Raw genomic sequence first — 19,167 nt, forward strand, 5'->3', positions numbered from 1 at the left:
GATTGTCAGAGAAATGCAAATCAAGACAACAATGAGATATCACTTCACTCCTGTGAGAATGTCACACATCAGAAAAGGTAACAGCAGCAAATGCTGGAGAGGGTGTGGGGTCAAAGGAACCCTCCTGCACTGCTGGTGGGAATGTCAATTGGTCCATCCTCTGTGGAGAACAGTCTGGAGAACTCTCAGAAGGCTAGAAATGGACCTACCCTATGACCTGCAATTCCCCTCCTGGGGATATATCCTAAGGAACCCAACACATCCATCCAAAAAGATCTGTGTACACATATGTTCTTGGCAGCACAATTTGTAATAGCCAAAACCTGGAAGCAACCCAGGTGTCCAACAACAGATGAGTGGCTGAGCAAGTTGTGGTCTATATACACAATGGAATACTACTCAGCTGTAAAAAATGGTGACTTCACCGTTTTCAGCCGATCTTGGATGGACCTTGAAAAAATCATGTTGAGTGAAATAAGTCAGAAACAGAAGGATGAATATGGGATGATCTCACTCTCAGGCCGAAGTTGAAAAACAAGATTAGAAAAGAAAACACAAGTCGAACCTGAAATGGAATTGGAGTATTATACCAAAGTAAAAGACTCTGGGGTGGGTGGAATACAGGTCCATGAAAAATGATGAATGAAATAGTGGGGGTTGTATTGCTAAATGGGAATCTGGGGAATGTTATGCATGTAAAAAAAAAAAAGAAGTAGAAACGCAAAGCAGAAATTGACTGAGTTTGGAGTATGGCACCAAAGTAAGAAAGCAGAAGTATACTAGAGTTTGCAGTGAGTACCTCCCTAATACTTCCTCTCCACTTTTCCAAGCTTTGGGTCCATGATTGCTCAACAATTTGTTTGGCTTTGTATGTTAACTCTCTTTTCAGTCACCAGGTTCCAGGTGTCATCAGGATGCCGGCCAGACTTCCCTGGATTGAAGACACCACCAATGTGTCCTGGAGCTCAGCTTCCCCAGAGACCCATCCTACTAGGGAAAGAGAGAGGCAGACTGGGAGTATGGACCGACCAGTCAACGCCCATGTTCAGCGAGGAAGCAATTACAGAAGCCAGACCTCCTACCTTCTGCAACCCTCAATGACCCTGGGTCCATGCTCCCAGAGGGATAGAGAATGGGAAAGCTATCGGGGGAGGGGGTGGGATATGGAGATTGGGCGGTGGGAATTGTGTGGAATTGTACCCCTCCTACCCTATGGTTTTGTTAATTAATCCTTTCTTAAATAAAAATAAATTAAAAAAAAAATTGGGAAAAATGGCCTCCTGGAGCAGTGGATTCGTAGTGCAGGCACCGAGCGCCAGTCATAAAACAAACAAGCAAGCAAAAAAAAAAAAATCAAAAAGAACCATGTCCTTCCTGGACATTTAACAAGCCAGAAGGATGCATCAAAATTCATGGTACTTGGGTCACCTTCCAAAGTGACCTTTCAGTGACACATAGTTTCACTATGAGAAGACCAGCAGCATCCCAACTCTGGACCCGTCCGTATCTTCTGATGAGTCCAGGAATGTAAACAGCTTTCATCTGTCTGAGGAAGCACTCGGCAACGGGTCAAGGGTGGCACACAGGGGGACTGACTGCCTTTAAGAGGTGAGCATCTCCGCAGTCGAAACACTCAAGCTTTAAGCTCATGTGTTTTTGGAAACTCAGGTTTCTCAGCAAGTAATATGGAAATGAAACAGAAGTCGCCCTCCTCCCACCCCACCACCACCCCACTCTCTCCAGAGGACAGCAGTCTGAACAAAGTCAAGACAGGGTCCGAGCCATCCCTGCCACTAGGATCCCGTACCGGTGAGCTCCTGCTCATCCATTCGGAAGCATGTCGACTTCATAGACATCTCCAGGACGCGGATGCAGCCGTCATCTGAAGCCAAGATCACTTTATCGGACGTGCACCAGTCCACGTCCAAGATCCGAAAGGTCACATTTCTTCCACTTCTTAAACTGCTCACCATCTGAACCTTCAAAAGGGAACTGGATTGTCACATTTGGGGAAACACCAGAAAGAAGTCTGTCTTTCTGGATTAAATGGTCAAAAAAAAAAAAAAAAAGCTTAAAACTGACAATCTATCGCCCGCACACAGAATGCCTTCTGAAGGTCCCAGAGAGAGAACATTTTAGAAATAATCACTTACGCTGTCACTTTAAGAACAGAAATAGTGCTAAGTATTTTTTTTTTTTTTTAAGAAGAGAACTACTTCAGGAAGCAGGGTAAGCCCATTCACTAGTTTTCACTTCTACATCAGAAGCAAGAAAATATGAAGAGACCCCCAACCAGCCAACCAGCAACCTCTCTTGCAGCGTGTCCTGGTGGAGCGGGCCTACCTCTCTGGTATCCCAGACTTCCGCACCATCGTTGTACATCGTTATTAATTTCTGGTTCCCTTTGCCAGGGGCAAAACGAATCTTCCTCACACAACTTCGTTGTGTAGGTATCCCTCTGAGGACAAGCAAACACAAGCCAAAAAAACAAACAAAACAGTGCGACGCAGAATACAACCCTGACCCAATCTTCCCCAAACTTTTTTTTTTGACAAGTTCTGGTGCTGGGAGAATTTCTCTGCTGTCAGGGGCTGCAGGCACCTCTGACAGTAGGACCCACCCATCAACAACGGCTGGACCAACGTCTCAGAACTTCTGCACTGACCACCTGTAGAAAACCATCTACGAGAAAGATCCAGAGCCTGGTGTGGGTCCTTCCTCCCATGCCCTCTGACAAAAGACTCAAAAGTACAAGCCACAGGTAGCCACTTTTCCTCATACTGCTTGCTGAGTCGCAAAGCTTCAAGAGTGCCACAGGAAGAGGCTGCCTTCTTTTCAAACCATTTAGCCCTGGCTACTGCTGTTGCCAGGGACTGAACCTGGGACCTCTTGCATGCAAGCTGTGTGTACTGCTGTGCGCAGTGGCTGCTACACTATCGCCCAACTTCTTGTTTGCCGGGGATGGTGTTTTTGTTTTTTCAAATAATAAGGTTGCATTCCGGATACCATACCTGGATATTCTGCCTTTCAAATCCCAAAAGTTTAAATTTCCATCAGCATCTCCAAGAACTAATGTGTCACCTTTCCAAGCGATGCAGGTAATATTACCCATACTTCCCTGGAAAACAACACAGAGACATACACAGATATGTACTGGCAGTCATAACAAAACAAACAAAAAAGATTTTTTAATAGATGATCAGAAATAATAAATACATTTTAATAAAATTTAACTATAAATGGTCTTGCCTTAGAAAAAAGGCCACCAAACATTAGTAGCGCTTGGATATTGAAAGAGCTGACCTGACAGATCAATTTCAACTACAAAAAAACAGATTTCAACTTAACATAATAAGTAACCTGAGCTAGACTAATAGTCAGCCATGCCTTTTTGAGGAAGACAAAGAGACAGAGAGAGAGAGAGAATATCTCATCTCTAACATATCTCTCATGGCAAAAGAATAAACAGATCTATTCTAAGAGAAACTTGCATAGTTACAATTAAAAAATTACAAAGCAACTATTCCACTGAAGAATGTTCACAGCAGATTCTAGAACAATGAACAGAACTATTGTCTACTAAAGGTATCTGTGAAGTCACAGAAAGTTTTGCAAAGAAGTTATCTGTAAAAATGGAAATACAAAGACGAAACATGACAGCAGTAACTCACAGCTCCAACAAGCGCATAGGGGGTAGCTGGCTGGAGAGCTTAGTAGTCAGGGTTCTGGAATCAGCTGCCTGGGCTTGACTCAAGCTATGTCACAAAACTGGATGTGTGATTTGCAAGTACACTTATTTAATCTTTCTGTAACTTGGATTTACAACCAACAACACAAGGTAAGAACATAAAAACCCAAGTAGTTCTATAAGACAGATGCCTTAAAGCAATGCTGACCATACCAATCAATACATGTTACAGATCAAAGCTCAAGAGTGCTATTATTTGACGTTGATTATGTTCCCTACCTATAAAATAACATGGTCAAACAATCAGAACTGAAGCTGTTGCCTCATTTTGCTAGGTTCTCTGAATAAGCATAATTAATTATAGACATGACAAATATCTAAAATATCTATCATTAAAACTATGTCAAGATTTCCTTTAAAAAAAAAAAGAAAGAAAGAAAACACCACTTTTATATATTCTATGATCTGGGGGGTCAAAATCCAAAAAGTTCCAACTCAAGGAGAATGTTTCATTCAAGAGGCAAATACAATAAATATTGGATTACAATAGGCAAACAAAACGTTTGCCCATAATCTACGTTCCAGTCACTAGAAAGTGAATAGTCCCTTTTCCCTAACAATAATCTCTCCTAGTTTCACCAGAGGCTGCACCTGTACTGAGGTGTTTTATTTCCTGAGAAAGCTGTGGCTACCTCGAGCTGTGCTGAAATGAATGGAAGCATCTACTGGAAAAGCGGGGAGTGGTCACAACCTGGTGAGGAGCCGCCACAAAGAGAAGGAGACTTAAAGCTGTGTGCTGCCATCACCGTCCTGAAAGAAGCATTTGTAAAAAGAAAAATACTGTTTCTAATGGACAAAGTTTTCCAACCTGGGGGGCGGAAAGGAAGACTGGTATCTCGAAATGGACTGGTATTTAGTTCTAATCTCAGATGTGTCCCATACTTCCTCGCCACGTCACTAAGCAAGGCATCTTGGGGACAAGTGCTTACTCCCTCTCCCTCAGCTGTGCCACAGAGAGCATGGTGTTCTATGAGAATCTCTCCAGGATTATGGGAGGAGGGGGATGAGAAGCACATGGTAAGCACTTAATGAAAATAGACACAATTCAGGGCTGGGCGGTGTGGGGCAACTGTCTAAGCACACACAGTACTATGCTCTAGGACCCAACAAGCAAGGACCCAGGTTCAAGCCCCAGCTCCCCACCTACAAAGAGGGGACACTTCACTAACAGTGAAGCAGGTCTGCAGTTGTCTCTCTTTCTCTCTCCTTCTCTGTCCTCTCCCTACTGTATTGAATAAAATAGAAAAAAAAAATCAAAAAATAACCATAGGGAGCCAGTGGGTTCACAGTGCAGGCACCAAGTCCCAGTGATAGCTCTGAAGGCAAAAAAAAAAAAAAAAAAAAAAGTTACGATGCTTTTCTCTTGCAGTCAGTAATACGATTCCTTAGGAAGCAAAGTGTATTTTACATTAAACTTTCTTGAAATAGTGATGTGATTTAACCACAGCTTCACTCAATCTGGAGCCAACAGAATCACTGATCTGAAGTCACAGTGAAGCTTCACTCAGGGTTGTACTCACGTCTGGTGGAATCCGAGCGCTATCCTTCACTGAGTTTCCTTCCACAGTAAGATGGTAAACTTGGCCATCATTATCAGTAAACACAAAATGTTCCCGGGCAGAGATGTTCTGACTGAGTTCAGATTTACTTTCTGCCTCCTGCAACAAGCTTTGGGACAGAAAAAAAAAAAAAAAAGAAATTATGCAAAGATATTTATTTCCCCTAGTGGGCACTCCTAAGAAATTAACTCAACTAAACAAAGATGTAATAGTACATCAAAAACCAGTGGATGCAAATGGCTGAAACCAATCTTTGCCTAGTTAGTAACAGGGATGCAAATTATCCCCAAGTAGGCACAGTAGGGAAGACTGACTTCTCCTCCCAGGGGAGCTCCGTGATCTACACACACACACACACACACGCACGCACACACACACGCACACGCACGCACACACACACACACACACACACACACACACGCACACACACACGCACGCACACACATGCACACACACACACAATGTGTCTCTACTGTTTCAACTGTAAAATACACCTCAGCAGGTCATATTCTTTGGAGGTTTTAGTTAGTAATATTGTGGGGACGAGGGTGGAGAGGTGTATGAGTTCAGACTTCCCAGTGCCACCTCCTGACATGCTGAGATCTATCTGTCTGCACCTGCTACGTTCACCTGGGTTTCAGAGGTTGAGGTTCACAGCGTAGAAAGGCAGCGAGAGGGAGCAAACTCTCATGCACAGGCTGGAAGGATCAGCCTGCCCAGGGACCTGTCTGGCCTTGCCAGCACCACTGCAGATGGGACTCAAAATTCAGTAAATCTGAAAGAGTTTTTTTTTTCTTCCATAGTATCATTAAGTGCTGATTTTTAAGGTGATGATGATTTTTTAAGTTGCTGTTTTCATAAATACCCAAATGGCCCTTGGGAGATAAAAGGTTTCCCGCCTCTGCTCTAATGGACGCTGCTACGTGAATGTATCTGCAACAGTGCTGACTGCCTGAAGCAGTGCAGTAATGAAATCAGCCTGTCAGTTATCTGGGTAAGCACTGAAATGCAAGACCGGCTATGCTCCGGACTGGCGACTTGCTGCCAGAGATGGCTTTGGCTTCAGGTGACGCCTGTCCAGGTTCGGGTCCAGGCTCCCTACTGTGGTCCGGGCAGCATGGGTACCTGATCACAGAGGACTCCACGACGACGCTCAACTCTGTGTCTGAGACGACCGTCTGGCGAGCCATGGCTTCCCGGGTGGCCAGCTGCTTCTTTCTCAGGCTCTTCAAGTTGTGGGAAGGGGACCACTCCTGTGAAGGGAAGGCAGACAGGACTGGGGCGCAGTGCTGGATTTCTAAGAATCTATCCTCAGCAGCTGGACACACGGTGACTCAGCAACAGTCATCACTACACAGGAAGAATTCACTATTTGATCTTGGGTTTTATCTATCTGTAGAAGGGCTGAGTGAGTGCATTTTAATTGCAGCTAAAAGCAGATAACTGGAATAATCTACCTCTAGTCTTTAATTAGAACTTAAGGTAGAAAAGTTTAATGGCAAACTTGCAAAAGGTGTTAACATTTCGACACTTCTCCCTCCCCCCACAAGCTGAAGGTATTAAATGAGACAGCTGAGTGGTATAACGTAAGAAGAGGGGTGAGCCCGAACCCCAGATCCAAACCCCGGCACTATATATGCCAGGATTTCTGGTCTCTCTCTCTCCTCTCGAGAAAATAAATAAATCTGTTTTTAGAAGGAAAACAGTAAGTACAGTGATGGTAGCTCCTAATCCCTGCTTCCTCCCACAAGGTCCAAACCGTAAGGTGGCCATGCTACTCGAGTCACAAGTCCCTAATCACCCAAAGGGCCATCTCCAACCTCTCATTTTATTTGTTCCCGTTCACCCTCGTGCACTGAATGGAACGTCTCTGCGCATGTATCAGTTCTGAGCGTGCCAGACTTCAGTAATACCCCTGCGGCCTCTGCATGTCATCTAACCCTCGAGGGGCCACCAGCCAGCATCTGATCAGCTCTCTCCACTGTGGACTCCGGACTGCCGCCAAACTCACATCGTGACAATTGTCACCGAAGTCAACCTCACACAAGTTCCTCTGTGACCAGGAACTGAGGATGCGGAGCACCCAGGGGGGCTGGAGTTTGCTCTGAAGCACGGCATGCTGGCTGACATCCCTACCTGGGGTACACAGGGTTTCTACTGCCCACACTACACACACGACGTCATCTGGCTTCCGGTATTCAGAGAGTTGTACCCTGGTTATTTCACTTTGCACACCTCTGAAAACTGATGGATTTAAATATTTCATCCTCTCCTTGTTGGTCTCTTAGTAAGAGCTTCTGGCATTCATCAGGTGCTCCCACACTCTGTCCATCTTTTCCCTGGGATTCCTGTTTCACTGCTTGTCTGCAGCAATTCCTGCAATACTAGTCTCTTCTCAGTTCTGGAATCTTTTTTCTTCCCCCAGCCTGTCTCCTCTAGCTAACTCTAACATGGAGTCCTTCACTGAATAGAAACCATCAACCAAATTCCCTGATTTGTTTTCCTTTTGGTTCAAGCCCTCAGAACACAAATAATCAAACGGTAGAGCCCAACTCTGAATGTGGTATTAGACAGAGTCTGCATTTTTCTCTATGAAGTGAGTTTTCTCAATATAGTCTAGTAACCTGTCTGTCCTTTAGTGTCCACACACTGCTCAAACAGCCACAGGTCTGTGGATGAACACTTTACTTTTCTGCAGCTCCACTTCCTGTCTTCGCACTAACACTATGTTGCTGTTGTATTAATGGTCTTGATACGTCTTCCTATCAGGTCAGTAGTGCGTAGGCCCATCCCATCCAGACCTCCCTCATCAAAAAGAGAAATGTTTTCAAGTTTGAATTAGCTACTATCTTTTCAGGATGCTTATCATGCTCCTTGAAATACCTAAATAAAGTTTTAAATTAAAACTGTACTAATGAACATTAGCCCAACCAAGAAAATTAAAATTATCTTTGGATATTGAAATCATCTTCTCTGAACACACATTTTTTTTTTTAAAACCGATGACGATAATGATTTAATTCAAGCTAGTGAAAAATATTCACCACAAATATACAAGTCTAGTAAACTATTTGATTCTTAAACTCTAACTTACCAGAGCAGTTATCACGGGGAAGTTTTTGGACATTTCTCTAAGTAGTGTACATGTTCGAACATCCCATAACTCCAGGGGCTTATCTTTGAATGTAATTGCCACATACTGCCTAAAAGAGACAAAAGCCATGAGATAAGCCCTGTTATCACAAAGTAATACTAACACAGTGCCAGCAAGTAAAACAAAAGATTGAGGTAACCCATTCTACGCAGACAATTTAAACTTTTAGCTCTCAGGATTAATAGTCATAAGGTCCAGCTCTGAGATGGCCTTTGAAAGGCATAAAGCTAGGAAATGGCAAAGAGCCCAGCTTAGAAGAAAGAGTGGGAAAGGCACAAATTCACATCTCCGTAACAAAATGTACAAGACACCTCCTTCCCCAGGCTCAACTGTCTCAAGTCTGACATGAGAAATCCACTATCTACTTCAATGAACTGACCAGCAGCTGTGGTAAGAACGCAACTGACACAGAGGGAACTGAGAGGTGCAGTACTCAGCCTATAAAAGGGCTCCTGTTCTCACCTGCAAGACCAGCCTGCCATCTGGCAGTTTAGTGGCCGCAGATAACCTGTCAGCATGTTAAGTTGTGATCTATGTATGTCCACTAAACACTGTAAGGATGAAGAAAAAGGGACCACACACATGAAAGAATTGTATAAGTCATGGTGAGTCATACAAACAAGCACAGTGTATTTATGACACTTCCGTTGCAGCTAATCAAACTCATGTATGTAGACAGGCAACAAAAATCAGAGCCTGACTAACGCCGTGCAGACTCACTAGGAAAGAGGAAATAGTTCTGACAATAGCAAAATGGTCTTTTAGGCAAATATGGCAAATGTCAAAAGACATAAAAACAGATGATGTCAGAGTGAAAACACTGTAATTAAAATATGCGATATAAGAGGACTATCATGGTGAAAAGGAAGATCAAAACACGAATTCTGGGTTACATTTTCAAAGAGCTAAAGCACCTTCAGGTGTTAGGCTGGGGTACAGACCTGCTCTGTGGAGAACAGTGGACCACTGAAGGTTCTCAAGTAGGAGACATAGTGGTTGGTGGCATTAAATGTATTAATTTAGGAGCAACTGAATGGAGTCCAGGTAGATAACTAACCAAGTTTCAGAATTCCTTTACATCCTTAAGGTTATTAAGGCCTTCAACCAAAAGATTTTTATTTTTGTGGATTAGACCAGCTCCTATTTTGCATACCAGAAATCAAAACTATAATTAGCAAGAGCACAGACTTCAGCCTAAGCCATACTGGTGCTGGGCAGTGAAGCACTGGTTATAAGCACACACCATTATCCATGAGGACCCAGGCTCGAGCCCCCAGCTCCCCACTTGCAGGGGAATCGCTTCACAGGTGGTGAAGCAGGTCTGCAGGTGTCTATCTTTCTCTCCCCCTCTGTCTTCCCCTCCCCTCTCCATTTCTCTCTCTCCTATCCAACAACGATGATATCAATAACAACAATAACTACAACAATAAAAAACAAGGGCAACAAAAGGGAAAATTAAAAAAGACTATATTTAATCATATTACATTTAAAAGGCTGATACAATACAAAGTATGTTCGCTGATCCCAATAAAAACCAATTAGAAACATAGATATCTGGGGGAACCTGAAATATTCCTAAATCAAATGCTACTATCTATACATATCCCATGGAAATTATAAAACTATTTTAAAATGAGTTAAAATGGAAACTCAAGTAGAACATGACAGGGCTCAGGAAATGCAGGGTTTACATACAGGAAATGTCCACAGTAAGCTTTGAAGACCTTAACTCTTTATCTAAAGTTCTACCTTAAGAAACTAGAAAGACAACATCTCAAAACCAAAGTAAAAAGGATAGGCACAAATGTTAATGAAACAGGAAACACAAAACCAGAGATAAACCCAAGGAGTTTTCTTAGAAAAAAAAATTAATTAAAAAACAATTAAAATTGACTGACATGATTTATATTTATCAGGAAGAAAAGCAACTTCGCACAGATGAAAGACACTAAGAGATAATGAACAAGTTTTTACTGATAGACTCAACAACTTCAATAAATAGACGAGTTACTTGAAGGACAGTTACTGCCCAAATACACTGGAAAAAGTAATCATCTTAATGACTATCTACATTAGACACTGAATTTGTATTTAAAAGCTTTTCCACAAAAAAAAAAAAAAAAAAATCATCTAGTTTAATATGGGATGATCTCACTCATAGGCAGAAGTAGAAAAACAAGATCAGAAAGGAAAACACTAAGCAGAACTTGGACTGGAGTTGTAAAAAGACTCTGGGGTTGGGGGGGGTGGGGTTCAGGTCTTGGAACATGATGGCAGAGGGCTGAGTGAGGGGTGTACTGCTCTGTGGAAAACTGGGAAATGTTATGCATGTCCAAACTACTGGACTTTATTATTGACTATAAACTATTAATCCCCCGATAAAGAAATTTTTAAAAAATTCTGGGGAGTCGGGCTGTAGCACAGCGGGTTAAGCGCAGGTGGCGCAAAGCACAAGGACCGGCATAAGGATCCCGGTTCGAACCCCGGCTCCCTACCTGCAGGGGAGTCGCTTCACAGGCGGTGAAGCAGGTCTGCAGGTGTCTGTCTTTCTCTCCCCCTGTCTTCCCCTCCTCTATTTTTCTCTGTCCTGTCCAACAAGGATGACATCATAACAACCACAATAATAACTACAACAATAAAACAAGGGCAACAAAAGGGAATGCATAAATAAATTTTAAAAAAGCATGTCTTTCATGAACATAAATGAATAAGATTTAATAAAGTATTAAGGGAACTAAGCCAGAAACATATATACAAGTATTAACTAATCAAATCTAGTAGTATATTGTGACCAAGTGGAGTGTTCCAGGAATGTGCACTGGTGTAACATCTGAAAATCAATCAGTATAATCCATCTTATTAGCTGGTTTAAAATACAAAGCAACACACACACACACACACACACACCCCATACTGTGATGTCTATGCAGAAAAATCAGTGACAAAACTCAATTCCTATTCAACAATTTCAGGTAGCCAGGAACAGTAAACTTTCTCAGCTTAACAAGGACCATCTATAAAATCTCTACCATTAAATGTACTCGACGGTGAAACAGTAAATGCTGTCCCCATGACATCCAGGAACATAACAGCATAAAGGTTAGTGTGTACCACTTGTATTCAACAGTGTACCACGGGCTCCAGTCAGTGCAACAAGGCAAGAAAAACAAAGACCTATTTGACTAAAAACAAAACAAAACATCAAGATATAAAAGCATTTATTTTATTTTATGGATAAAGACAGAAAGAAATTGGGAGAGATGGGGGAGACACAGAGAGAGAGAAATACAGAGAGACAGAGACAGAGAGAGAGAGAGAGAGAGAGAGAGAGAAAGACTGCGACACCCGCAGACCTGCTTCACACCTTGTGTAGCTTCTCCCTTGCAGGGAGAAGGAGATGGAACTTGGGTCCCCGTACATGACAATGTATGGGTTCAACCAGCTGTGCCACCACCCACCCTCATGTAAAAGTGTTTTTAATTGTCAAATAACATAGTGTTTGAAAAGGAAATCCTAAGGAAATAACAAGACTGCCAGTAGAATTAAGAATTAAGTTTAGCATGTTTGCAAGGAATGTATACATACATACATACATACATACATACATACATACTTCAGGGCATAAGTAGTGAATAATTATGATTGAAAAAATACTATTATAATAACATCAGAGATAGAACAAAAAAATTAACAAATGATGTGTATGTCTTAGTCACTGGGAACTACAAAATGTCACTAGAAGAAATTAAAGAAGATATACATAAATGGAGAGATACAATATGTTCATGAATCACAAAGTCTCTTCCCCAACACTGATCTAGGAACTCAATGTAATTCAAACAAGATCCTAGGAAACTTATTGGCACAACTGGTAAGATGGTTCCCTTTGTATGACAACATTCATATGCTAGAAAAGTAAGAACAATTTTAGAGTATACTTACTCCTTTTTTGTTCTTCATTGGTTTCATTACATTGCTATTTTTAATGACCCTTTTTATATTGTTTTTCCTCAGAATAAGACTTAAAATATTTATTGGAATTAAAGGGAGTTAAAATGATAAACAGAGTGAGTTATCTCAGTAAATCCATGCTGAGGCAGAGGTGTGTAACAATTCCATCAAATAGCATTATCTTAGTAGGAAGCCTTCACGTCCACAATTATAGAAGAACAAAACAGGATTATTGTTTTGTTTTTTTCAGTCTAAGGAAACGTTCAGAAGACAAAGTTCAGATAAAGATCATCTGGTTTTTTTTTTAATGTAAGAGTTAGAATGACAGCAACATAAGACTTTAAGACTTGTGATCAAAGCAAGTTCTCTGATATCACTGTGTACTTGTGTACCTAGTGCTGACACTGATTGCAAAAGCACTCTAGCATATTCTCGCTTTCTTAATCAAAAACCTGTTATTCCACTGTATAGATTTTTCAAGTTGACACTTACTTTAGATGAGATATTTTAACCATTTCAATGGGTGATTCGTCACTGCCTCTTTCACCGCGAAAAGCAATGCTCCTGCCTTTAATTGCAAATATTAAAGAAAATGTGAAAACAGCATACAAAAATGAAGAAACGAGAGGCTATACCAAAGTAAATTCATCAGTTCATCCCTCCAGTTGCTTTTTAAGATTCTGTCAATAATGAAAACTCAAAAAATAGTCTCAGAAGTATTAAAGACCAGCAATATATTACTTGTACCCAAATACCTATTTTATAACTTTTGATTCTCATGGTTTCTTGAATAGTATAATTTTAGAAATTCAGAAATATTAATTTCTAAAGTTTTTATGCATCTGTGATGCAATTATTTACTGTAAAAAAACTACTGGCATATTTTAAATACAGTATCAAGTTTATAAATACTAGCAAGTGGAATAAAGACAATTTAAGATTTTTTTTCTGTCTCATCTGAAAAATACTCAACTAAAATACTTTGTCATGTTTCTATCAAAAGATCTCTATAAACTGAAATTGGAGCGTGAGTAAACCTGTTAGAAAATTAAATGGTTTTCTGTAGTTAAAAGCAAATTCTACCTTAATCTGCGTCAATACAGTTTAATATCTTTCCCTAGTTTTTCATTTAGATTACACAAGAGAGAGAACATATTTTACTGAAAAGATAACTGGCTGCCTACATGCCTTCTGGCCCCTCCCTGTCCACAGACACAAGCTGACTGTTATTAGTCACCAACCAGCCCCACATCCACCTGGCCCTGCTAGTCTGCTGCTCAGGTAAGGTCACAGACGTCTAGATTATACAATCCCAAGTGTCCTACTTAATGGAGCCAGTAACCAGAAGTCAGAACTCTGTTCCATATACAGATTAAAATCTGCCAAAGACATTAATCTGCCAAAGACAGATTTTAATCTAGCGTACAATACTGAACTTAAACTGACTGGAAAAAACCCAACAGGCAATTAGAGAGCAGTGTTTCATTCCTGGGCTACGTAAGCAGAGAAGCCCAGTGACTCTCTATTGGAATCCAGGGCTACGGGGTCTGTGGGCAGGTCACTTCCAAAGAGACTAGAGTAACACTAGACTCGTGATGGGGCTGATTCCCTGAGGTTTCATAACACACTCTGGTTAAGAATAACATCTTGTTATACACTGAGACTATAAGAAAACAATGATACACTTAATTTACAGCCATCTGCCGACAGTGTATTCATATTACTCTATCATTACTCTAAAAAAAAGTCATCGTAAATCTTTAAATCTATTTGTTGTATATGCATAAGCTATACAACAATTAAAAACCTTCAACTTACCATATCTTCAATTTTTTCATTTGTAAACTCATTTGGGGAATCTGGGGAGATGGTACTATAGTTTACACACCAGACTCTCCTGGTTAAGCCCTCAGTGGTCCCGGGTTCAAGTTCCAGCACTGCAACAAGTCAGAACTAAGCAGTGTTCTGGTATCTCTATTTCTTCCCTCACTAAAATACATGTTTTAAATGTTTTTTAAAAGCAAAACTCATGGGGTTGGGTGGTGGCGCACCTGGTTGAGCGCACACGTTATAGTGCGCAAGGATCCAGGTTCGAGCTTCCAGTCCCCACCTGCAGGGGGAAAGCTCCACAAGTGGTGAAGCAGTGCTGCAGGTGTGTCTCTCTGTCTCTCACCCTCTCTATCCCTCCCATCCCTCTCAATTTCTGACTGTCTCTATGCAATAAGTAAAAAAAAATTTTTTTAATTTAAAAACAAAACAAAACTCATTTGAGTTTCAGGTTACTAATCATTCTAAACAACTCCAATTACTGGACTGTTTCCTATAGTAAAATCTTTAAACTCCCAAATAAAGTTTCCTTATTCAGTCAGCCAGAAGCTATCAGAAGTTTCAAATCTGAGCATTACAAAATGTATTTTTTACTTATTAAGTGTTTGGATGTCCTATACAAGTGAAACTTTTTTAAAGAAAGAATCTAACAGTCTAAAACTACAGCACCTTCTTTTAAAACTGATTTTCAGTTACCTCTAAAAAATGTACTTCAGAGTAGAATATTTTTAATGATCCCATCTGTTCAAGCTAATGGTATGAATGCATTGTCTCAAGTGCTTATCATAATATGATTTCCGTAGAAACAATGATGACTCCTAGACTCATTATCTAACAGGGACAATATAACGGATAACTATTTAGCCTACGCTTCTAAGAAAACACCGCCAGGTGCAAGTTCATTGGAAAAGGTTTCATAACCAGCAGCAACTCTGATCAGCACGGCAAATGATTTCAAGGCTTCGAGTAGTCAGAATACACGAACCTGTTGGAAGGTCAACGAGCTGAAGTTCATTTCTCACTAATCCCAGATTGTTTGGTGTTGATGTGGCATAAGAAAGAAAACCAGTCAAACTTGTCCACTCGATACCCCTATGGTGAGAAGTTAAACAAAGATTAATCTAACACCCCTTTTGCTTGAAATCTTTATTTGACAAATAATTTGCCTCAGACCTAAATTTGATCATACTAGCAGCTGAGAAAACTAATGTGAATTTTTTTATTTGAGTAATATTACTGAACATTGCAACATGAAAGAAATCAGCCCTAATTAAAACTTTACCTCCACATGTGCTGATAAGGTAATTCAGTTTTATGGATTCTAGAATATATTCAGTCTCTTGCTAATATTTCAGCAAATTTTTTTTAAGATGTGAAATTTTCATAGTAGCTTTTAATTATACTGTAACTGCATTAATTGAACAGAATCTGCACATTTTCGTGAGCACAATCTCTGGATATAAATGTAAATAATTTTCAAAATAGCAACTGAGAGAAGAGACGCAGATAAAAAGGTCACCTATTTGCACAGTCATTCACAATGCCGATCTGGCTGTGAGGTACACCCCTCCAGTTACTTACTCAGCCCCTTAGTAGCACTGCCTAATGTCATCATTCCTCAAGAACATATTATCAGAACATGTGTGAATCATGTGTTCAGTGGCATTGATGAACTAACTTATCCAGAACAAATTTTATGTCATAGTTCACTGTAAACTAGTCACCATGTCTTCATTAGAAAAAAAATTTCAGTGTTGAAAAAATTAAATAAAAATGTGTTTGATTTCCCACAGTACGTGTCAGACTCTTAGCTTGAATCCTGGTCAAGAGATAACCTCCATCTTGCTGACAATGTGTCCTTGACTCCACGCACACTTTCCAGCTGGAGATCTAGGAGGGTTGCCCTCAGTACCGGAGCTCAGTTCTGAAGCCTGAACAGTCCGGGTCGAACCCTATCTATCGTTCTACAGACTACAATACTCAATATCCTCTCCTTATTGGGAATAATATCACTAGCAGTGCCTCAGGCATAGAGCTGCAGAAGAGACTTCATCAGACTCTCCAAGCAGAGTATTAGCACAATCCCTAGACCAAGCCCTGGCTAAGTGGAGTTTTAATTGGTCGGTGTAACCTATAAAAGGTAATACTATCTATAAAAGGCAAGAGTGAAAGGTCTGTCAAGACAAGAAAGGTAGATGGGGGTGTGAGAAGATAGAGTGGCAGCAGGAACTACTAGAAGAGAAAGGGGAAAAAAAAGATGAAGAACCAAAACAATTCAAGCTAGAGAACCAGCTACCTACAGCGGGTGTCTAACGATCTACAGCGGGCGTCCTTCAGTGACCCCCCCCCCCGGCCCCATGCAGCTGAGGCATTACTACTCTGCATGCATGCATCCAGGGAGACTCTGGAGGGACACAGACCGTAAGGTAGAGGAAGTCACCAAGGTTGCACCACAAAAGAATTATTTTAAAAAATATTTTTAATTTATATTATCTTTATTTATCGGGTAGAGACAGCCAGAGATCGAGAGGGAAGGGGGAGATAGAGAGTGAAAGAGGCAGAAAGACACCTGCAGCCCTGCTTCACCACTCAAAGCTTTCCCCTCTGCAGATGGGGACCGGGGGCTTGAACCTGGGTCCTTGCGCACTATAACATGTGTGCTCAACCAGATGCGCCACTATCCGGCCCCTAAAAGAATTGTTATTTTTTAAAGAATATGGAGATGAGATGATAACTTTTCAAATGTTTTGCACCCCGGTCAGAAGAAGTTGGACACTTATCAGGGCTAATCACTTCTCGGTCGCAGCTGCATTACCTCAGAATGTGCGTGTGAACACACGTGGCTGGGGAGGCGGCTCAACAGTCGGGTGCAGGCCCCACATGTGCGAGGCTCTGGGTTCTTTCCCGGACACTCCATAAAATACTGGAAAAGCAGTCTGGTCTACTTTTCTCTCTTTCTCTCTCTTTGCCGCCAGGGTTTTATCGCCGGGGCTGGGTGACTGCATTATAGATCCACTGCTCTCAGTGGCCTTTTTTTCCATTTTATTGACTAGGACAGAGAGAAATTGAGAGAGGCGGGGAGAATAGAGAGAGAAGGACAGACACCTGCAGACCTGCTTCACTGTTCATGAAGCAGACCCCCTGTGGGTGGGGAGCAGGGGCTAGAACCCAGGTCCCTGTGCTTGGTAATATGTGCACTTAACCAGGCGTGCCACCACCTGGCCCCTTTTTCTCTCTTCCAATAACAATTGCACTGAGATAAAATAGACTATAAAAAAGGTTAATATACACATAAGAGCTATCGTTACACAATGTATTTAGGGCAGAAAATGGTCTTTATGCAACTTTTATTAAAAGAGTCTAAGAAAGTACAACCTGCAACTTTCCAGTCCACCTGAGCTTGGGCAAATAAGGAAAAGAGGGAGTCGGCAGTAGTGCAGTGGGTTAAGCGTACGTGGTACAAAGCACAAGGACTAGCGTGAGGATCCCGGTTCGAGCCCCTGGCTCCCCACTTGCAGGGGAGTCGCTTCACAGGCGGTGAAGCAGGTCTGCAGGTGTCTGTCTTTCTCTCCCCCTCTCTGTCTTCCCCTCCTCTCTCCATTTCTCTCTGTCCTATCCAACAACAATGACATCAATAACAACAACAATAAAACAACAAGGGCAACAAAAGGGAAGGAAGGAAGGAAGGAAGGAAGGAAGGAAGGAAGGAAGGAAGGAAGGAAGAAAAAAAGAAAGAAAGAAAGAAAGAAAGAAAGATTAAAAATATAATAGTAAGGAAAAGAGCCATGCAATCAGGAAGCAACATGCTGGTGCAGATGTGCATGTACTTCAAGACAGGAGGCAAAATACAGTCTCCTGCCCTGTTAGCCTCCCCTCAGAAATCTCTGCACTGTGCACAGTACACAGTACTCGTAAAAAAGATCACCTCAAAAACGAGAGAATAAGTGCTACCCAGTTTTAATCATGTTCAGGCAAAGATATAAACGAAATAGATTAACTATTAAAATCATGTTATCTGGGTGGGAGCAGATAGCATAACGGTTATATGAACAGACTCTCATGCTTGAGGCTCCATAGTCCCAGGTTCAGTCCCCTGCACCACCATAAGCCAGAGTTGAGCAGTGCTCTGGTTAAGGGGAAGGAAGGAAGGAAGGAAGGAAGGAAGGAAGGAAGGAAGGAAGGAAGGAAGAAGGGGAAGGGAAGGAAGGGAGAGGAGAGAGAGAAAGAGAGAGAGAGAGAGAGAGAGAGAAAGAGGAAAAAGAAAGAAAGAAATCTGGCTATCCAGGGCCCAGGCAGAGGCACACCTGGTAGGATGCCCACGTGACCATGTTCCATGACCTGGGTTCAAGCCTCATCCCCAGCTGCAGGGAGGAAGCTTCACAAGTGGCGGGGCAGTGCTGCGACTTACTTGACTTCACAGGAGTGGATGCTCAGCTCCTTGTGCAGCAGCCCACTGGTGAGATGGTACACCAAGACAGAACCGTTACTCGTACCTGGCAAAACGGAGTAGAAGAGTGTCAATCTAGGGGCTGGGCAGTAGCGCACCTGGCGGAGTGCCAACGTGACCACGTGCAAGGGCCTGCGTCAGAGACCCTGGGCCCCACCTGCAGAGCAGAAGCTTCACACGCAGTAAAGCAGTGTTGCTGAACTCTCTCTCCTTCTCTATCTCCTATTTCCTTCTCAACTTTTCTCTGTCTCTAGCCAATAAAAGTTAAGAATAGCAAATAGTAAGAGTATTAGCTCTTCCTAATGAAAATAATTGCTGGGCAGGGGCAGACAGCATAATGGTTATGCAAAGACTCTCATGCCTGAGAATCTGAAGTCCCAGGTTCAATCCCCTGCACGATCATAAGCCAGAGCTGATCAGCGCTCTGGTGGAAAAAAAAAAAATAGATAAAGTAAATAAATAAAATAAAATTTTTAAAAAG

The 19,167-nt window shown here is 41.7% G+C and overlaps 1 protein-coding gene across 3 annotated transcripts in view; it reads right to left on the bottom strand.

Annotated features, from left to right (window-relative positions):
* The window catches only part of WDR11 (WD repeat domain 11), a 61,608-nt gene that overhangs the window by 21,776 nt on the left and 20,665 nt on the right, over positions 1 to 19,167 (bottom strand). For all 3 annotated transcript variants that reach the window (XR_009544623.1, XM_060171173.1, XM_060171174.1), the window contains 9 exons: positions 18,648 to 18,732; positions 15,225 to 15,331; positions 12,905 to 12,980; positions 8,402 to 8,510; positions 6,433 to 6,560; positions 5,269 to 5,416; positions 3,012 to 3,118; positions 2,344 to 2,458; positions 1,808 to 1,979 (listed from right to left, as the gene is read on the bottom strand). Coding sequence is in view for 2 of the 3 variants with exons in the window: in XM_060171173.1 (XP_060027156.1) it covers positions 1,808 to 1,979; positions 2,344 to 2,458; positions 3,012 to 3,118; positions 5,269 to 5,416; positions 6,433 to 6,560; positions 8,402 to 8,510; positions 12,905 to 12,980; positions 15,225 to 15,331; positions 18,648 to 18,732 (1,047 nt within the window). In the remaining variant the exon portion in view is untranslated. The remainder of the gene's footprint in view (positions 1 to 1,807; positions 1,980 to 2,343; positions 2,459 to 3,011; positions 3,119 to 5,268; positions 5,417 to 6,432; positions 6,561 to 8,401; positions 8,511 to 12,904; positions 12,981 to 15,224; positions 15,332 to 18,647; positions 18,733 to 19,167) is intronic.

Source organism: Erinaceus europaeus, chromosome 14, assembly GCF_950295315.1.
Source record: "Erinaceus europaeus chromosome 14, mEriEur2.1, whole genome shotgun sequence".
NCBI lineage: Eukaryota > Metazoa > Chordata > Mammalia > Eulipotyphla > Erinaceidae > Erinaceus > Erinaceus europaeus.